Below are 6,098 nucleotides of genomic sequence, written 5' to 3'. Positions count from 1 at the left end.
AACTGTTAATTTAGATTACTGTAAATACCAATCCCATTACATTCCTCCCTCCTTAAAAACAAAGAAACCCCATGTTATTAGAAATTAAATCTTTATAAATATAATTTAAAAAATAAAGGAAGGAAAGAATTACTCTTTTATTTAAGAAACTTATCAAAATTTGAATCAGAAGAAAAATCTATTACAAAATCATTTAAAAACAAAAGGAAGAATGTTACAACAAAGATAAACAAAATCGAATGAACCTAAATGAACCTTACAGTAAAAAGCACACACTGAACCTTATATTTATATAAAAACAAACAAAATATTCCACATTTCAAACTCACTTTCAAACGTCCTCCCAATCTAGCTCTGTAAATCTGTTGAAATAAAGCTCCACCACTTCATCCCACGCCCGATTCCTTCGTTCTTCAGCATCTTTTGCTTTTTTGTCGAGTCTCAGTTGGTCTAACTCCAACTGAGTGAGAAGTCTTTGCTTGATACTGTCACCAGGCGGCACGTAATAGGGTTGACCACTTTCTTTTCCTCTGACATGTGAAGTGGGCCAGTTCTAAAACAATGGCACCTGGTATCAAATTTCCTTTGCGAGATCCTCTCACATGAAACACATTTAAAGAGGACTCTAGTCGGTCCGTGGCAGGCCATCCAGTGCTTGTTAAAGAGCGAGTACTTAGTGAACTGGACACTCGTCTCCAGATGTGAACCAAATGGTCTCTCTGAGTTAGGCCTTCTAAGTTGAGCTTGTACCATTTTCAAACATATTCAATATTAACTTTTAAAAGTATAGGATGAACAACTCTTACATGAATGTTCATGTACTTAAAATTTTAGATTTCATGAGTTGTTTCCCTTGATAACAGGCATTATCATATAATCATAAAGTCTATTGTACAAATTTCTGAGGGTGATATACTTCAAACACATCTAATATATGCACATGTCTTATGTGCATAACACAGAAACATGTTGAAGCATATCATGATTAGTTATATATTATTATAATCATGTTAACCTTAACATAATTATGAATATAACAGTTTGTATTAACAAATAAATCTGCACAAGTATTATTTACAATTAATGACATAATATACAAGTTATTACAGTTTTTATTTATTTATTTATTTATTTTGCACATACAATTACAACATTCAATTTATCTCATATAAACTTAGTGTTAACCATTATATATGTATTTATATAATGCATATTCACAAGTTTTATTTCTATTTCATTACATTTAAAGTGAAAAATATCTTCTTACTTTTATGTGTATTTTTTTTAACTTTTTTATTTACACTATAAATCTTTTGGCTCGAAATTTCACGAGGCTTTATTATCCTCTCTCGTCTTGATCTTGGAACAAATGGAATAGTCTTAGGGGAAGCAGGCAAATCATTATTCTGAGAAAACAAACATGTATTCTCCGAATCATTGGTAATATCAGTACTTATTGATTTGCCTTTTAATCCAGAACTGGTTGTTTGTTTAACCTAATTATGTGGAAGATTTTTCCCTTCAAAAGGTTTCAAATGATCTACATGAACAACAATGGCTTTAACACTTTCAGATTTCTGTATTTTGTATGTTAAATAATTTATTTTAGACAACACTAAATAGGGCCCTGTCCAACATTGACATAACTTTTTATTAGCTACCGGAGGGTACCACCTCAAAACCGAGCCTCCCTTTACAAATTCCCTCAAATTAAACCTCTGTCATAATATTTTTTCTGCCTACTTGCAGCTATACCTCTGTATATATTTCTCATAGGCAAATGAATATGACTGCCTCATGGTTGATTTAACCCATTTAACATATTCTATTGTGCATTCATTTTCAGGCTGGCCTGGTTGAGGGCCTACCATTAAGTCTATAGGGTTATCTACCTCGCGCCCTAACATTAACAAATTGAGTGAACAGCCTGTACTACTATGTTGGGTAGCACGATAAGCTGCCATAATATAGCACAAATGATCATCCCAGTCTTTTTGATTTTGTTCTACAGAAACAAAATGGGTCAACATTTGAAGAATTGTTCTATTATTTCTTTCAATCATGCCATTCGATTTTGGATTATATGGACACGTTCGGGTTTTGTCTACGCCTAACAGTTTACAAATTTCTGAAAACAAATGAGATTCGAATTCTCTCCCTTGGTCAGTATGAATTTGTGTTGGGAACCCGTACTGAAGAAATACCTGTGTAATCAAAGTATCGGCTACTGTATATGCTGTATGATTGGGGACGGCAAAAGCCATTTTCCATTTGGTAAAATAGCAACCACAAACAATAACATATTCATTATTTTGGTTAGTTAAAGGTAGAGGTCCTAAAATATCGACTGATAAGATTTCCATAGGCCGAAAAGCTTTAATTTGCTTAATAAGAGCTTTCCCTTTACCAGGGCCTAGCTTACATTTAGCATAAGTTTGGCATTGGCGAACCCAACGGGCAATATGGTCAGACATACCGAGCAAGTAAATGGCATCAACAGTACGGTCCCTCCCAATGTGACCCGAATTAATAGATCTAGTCTTTTCAGGTGCTACTAATTGTAACATAACCATACGATTTGTGATACAAAACATTGTCTTTTATTTCAAGAACTTCCCATAATTGCCAAAGTTTAATGATATCACTATGTAAAGATTTTTCAGGTTTTATTTTAATCAGACAATTTCAGCAATTGAAATATCCTTAGATTGCATTTCAAATATTTCTTGGTTAGACCATTTGGTGTAACCAGTTTTGTTTGATATCATTTTGTTTTTTACTACATTATTGTTCACAAGTTATTGGGTTTATACATGTAGTACTACAGTTAACAGTTTCAGTAACATTTTCTGAATAAATTTTATTTTTTGCCTGACATGTTGAATCTTTATTTTCATTTTTTTTTATCATTTGAATTAGATTCATGCTTTTGTTTCAATGCTACATTTTTTGTCATATTGTTGTTTTGATTAATGTTCACAGCACCCTGACTTTCAGAACAACCTGTAATTTTGCAAGGTCTTTTTATCATGCGAGTGATACTGTCAGCATTTGAGTGTTTTGATCCTTCTCTATATTGTATTTCAAACTCATATAAACCTAAGATACTGATCCAACGTGCAAGGAACCCTTTTGGTTCTTTAAACTTTTGTAAATAGGTTAAGCTCTTATGGTCTGAGCGTATCAGAAACATTTTACCTAGCAAATAATACTTATTATGTTGCACAAAATGTACAATTGCCAAAAGTTCACGCTTTGTCTAAAATACTTATTTCATATAAAAGTAAAATGCATTTCTAAAGGAATTGAAAGGCATTTTTGCTTAATTATCTCCCTTTTTATAATTTTTCCCCAAAACCATCACAAATATTCATTTCAAACTTGAAATATTGATTGAATATCAAGGCAAAAATTTCATCTGAACAAAAACGGCAAATACGTGAAAAACATGCACAGTATGAAATGCACGGTCAACACGAAAATCGACAGACAAGCTTGGTATAATTCGAAATGTTTTGCGACATTTAACGTTCACAATGCGACATTTAACGGCAAATGATTTTGCGACATTTAGCGACGGTTGCGACATTTAGTGGCAATGGTGCGACATTTAACGGCAAGTGTGACATTTAGCGGCGTTGCGACATATAACGGCGCAACAAACATGAATTTAGATATTGTGACATTTAACGATAGTGTTGCGACATTTAACGGCAACACATTTTGAGACATTTCGCGATGGTTCCGACATTTAGCGGTAATAGTGCGACATTTAGCGGTAATAGTGCGACATTGGACGGCAATAGTGCGACATTTAGCGGCAAGTGCGACATATAACGTTGCAGCAACAAGCTCAGAATGACAAAAATGAAATCAAATGTCAGCACTATTTCAAATCGCCATCTTGCCGATTATTGTCGCAGTTTTCATTTGATAAAACTACGGAATAAGGTTGGAAAGACCTTAGGTCAACTGTCTAGGCTAAATGTCATAATAATATCTGTCAATCGATCTTAAAATTAAAACCTGGATCATCTTGCAATAAGTGAACGATATTTCACGTATTGAACTACATAACAATTCATTAATCTCTATCAAGGACCGATTTCTATGGCAGCTGTAAAGCGTTACCAGGTATGGTACTTCATGTCATTGGTTTTATATTTTTTCTGGCCATAAGTCATTCGGTATAATTGTTTTAGATCCTTTTTATTATCTTCAGTTGACAACTATCTAAACCGGTGCAAGGGGCCCCAAGAGACGTTGCTATTTTCAACACCTCGTTTATATTAAGTTTGTTATATCTAAACACCTGCTTATTTTTTCTGCTCTGAATTCATTATAATTGATTTCGGTCCTTTCATCATTTAAAGTTGAAAACAATCTAAACCGGTGCAAGGGGGCCAAACACACGTTGCAGTTTCCAGCATCTCTGCTAGACAGACTCAATAATATTAAGTTTGTAATATTGAAATATCTGCTTAATGTTTTTTCTCTGCTCTAAATTAAAGGGGCTTGTTAGAGTCTTGTTAACTGAAGATAGTAACACTAAAAGTGTAATAATATATGTCACAAAATTAAAGAAGTAAAATGTAAACAAAGTAGTATTTTGACTTCCATACAAAAAATACTAAATCACTATAATTGTTATATTTGCCAAAAAGCAACAGAAGAAAAAGATAAGTTCAGTTAACTGTCAATGAGATACTTTTTGGAAGCTTTAAAAGTACATAAAAAAAAAGCTTGCGAGAAATAAAACTTCAAGGATATATCGGGCATAATGGGCTTTTTACAGTAAAAGGGATTTCAAATGAAACAATTTCAGCAGTTAAAAGTACAGTTTGATCAGGTTACACGGTTGTTAAGATACCATTAGACGTATGTTACATCGGTGTTACTGCAGCTACTTATAATAAAAAACAACGTAAATTGAGAAATGAAATCATGTTTACTGAAATTGAGCATAGAATATGCCACAAAATTGCTTTGTTTAATTGATACAAAGAAAGAAATCCGAAAAGAAAATGAAAATGTACAAACAATACACTTTTTCCACCAAAAATTTCCATATTGAATCAAATATCATTTATTTATCACTATTTTATCCCACTATTTATCCCACCTATAACCCTGACCTTGAAATAGTTGTTGGTTGACCTTGTTCAGTTGGTTTTTTACAGCATATCAAACGATTTACTTCCGCTCGAAATTTCGTGCCGCTGAGAAAATATATCACAAAATTCACCGAATGGTTTATGTACATTAATAAGTTAGCTATTGTTTCTACCAGAAACATCGCAGCAATTTTATGGTCCGATGCACCTTCTTTCCAGTAGGGTTCTCCAATCGGGTAAACAACAATTGGCGTAACGCAGACGATAAATATAATACTAACAAGTAACAAAAGTTTTGTGAGACCGGAAGTTTTACTTTGCTGTGAGGCTGTTATTTGGTATGCACTTGGTGCCACTGTATGGCGGCTTCGTCTGTGACTATCTAACACTTTATATATTATCAGACTGTTTCCAACCAAAAGAAATAACAACGGCACAAGATAGAAGACACACAAGTCAACCCAAGTCCAGGAATAAGAAATGAAATAACTGTAATCTCCTGATTTTGGAATACAAATTTCTTTAACGGTTTCGTTGTTTGAATGCCGAATGATGTTTCCATACCCGAAAAGGTAATGACTGTTTAGCAAAACGAGCGAAAAGATAATTACACCAACTACGACACAAGCAACTCTCATTTTACAGAAGATCCGGCGTCTATGTGGAATGTAAGAACTAATGACACGTTCCAGTGTTACACATATAAGCATCCAAGATGAACATTGCGTTGTAACATAGACCATAAACCAGTGAAACCTACACCCCGTTACGGTCAAATCTTCTCGGATGTCGATTTTAAATGTGTATTTTATCCACTGTCTTAGCAGTCCTGTAACTAGTGCCAAAATGTCCGACAAAGCCAGCGTTGCTAGGAAAATCGACGTAGGGGACGCTCGAAGACGCTTGTTTATTAAGACTATAATTGTTAAAGTGTTTCCGGTAGTTCCAAACAAAATAAGAAATGGTGGAATAATTTTCCAAAGC

At 33.8% G+C, this 6,098-nt stretch overlaps 1 protein-coding gene across 1 annotated transcript; it reads right to left on the bottom strand.

The window, feature by feature from the left end:
• Positions 1–331: 331 nt before the first annotated feature.
• Positions 332–2,264, bottom strand: LOC132713420 (uncharacterized protein K02A2.6-like). The gene is made up of 2 exons (XM_060696013.1): positions 1,756–2,264; positions 332–530 (listed from the first exon to the last, which is right to left on the bottom strand). The coding sequence occupies exons 1-2, from the start codon at positions 2,262–2,264 to the stop codon at positions 332–334; spliced, it is 708 nt and encodes a 235-aa protein (XP_060551996.1).
• Positions 2,265–6,098: the final 3,834 nt, after the last annotated feature.

The sequence above is a fragment of the Ruditapes philippinarum genome, unplaced genomic scaffold (assembly GCF_026571515.1).
Source record: "Ruditapes philippinarum isolate M1 unplaced genomic scaffold, ASM2657151v2 ctg9062_1_1_1_1, whole genome shotgun sequence".
Classification (NCBI taxonomy): domain Eukaryota; kingdom Metazoa; phylum Mollusca; class Bivalvia; order Venerida; family Veneridae; genus Ruditapes; species Ruditapes philippinarum.
Note: the sequence above shows the minus strand (reverse complement) of the source record. Positions and strands in the feature narration are given on the sequence as shown.

Bases quoted from the DNA above. Each gene is read 5' to 3' on its own strand.
- LOC132713420 (XM_060696013.1), bottom strand. From the start codon at position 2,264: ATGGCTTTTGCCGTCCCCAATCATACAGCATATACAGTAGCCGATACT. The intron at 531-1,755 runs GTATAGCTGCAA...TTCACATGTCAG, and splicing joins TATGAGAAATATATACAGAG to AGGAAAAGAAAGTGGTCAAC.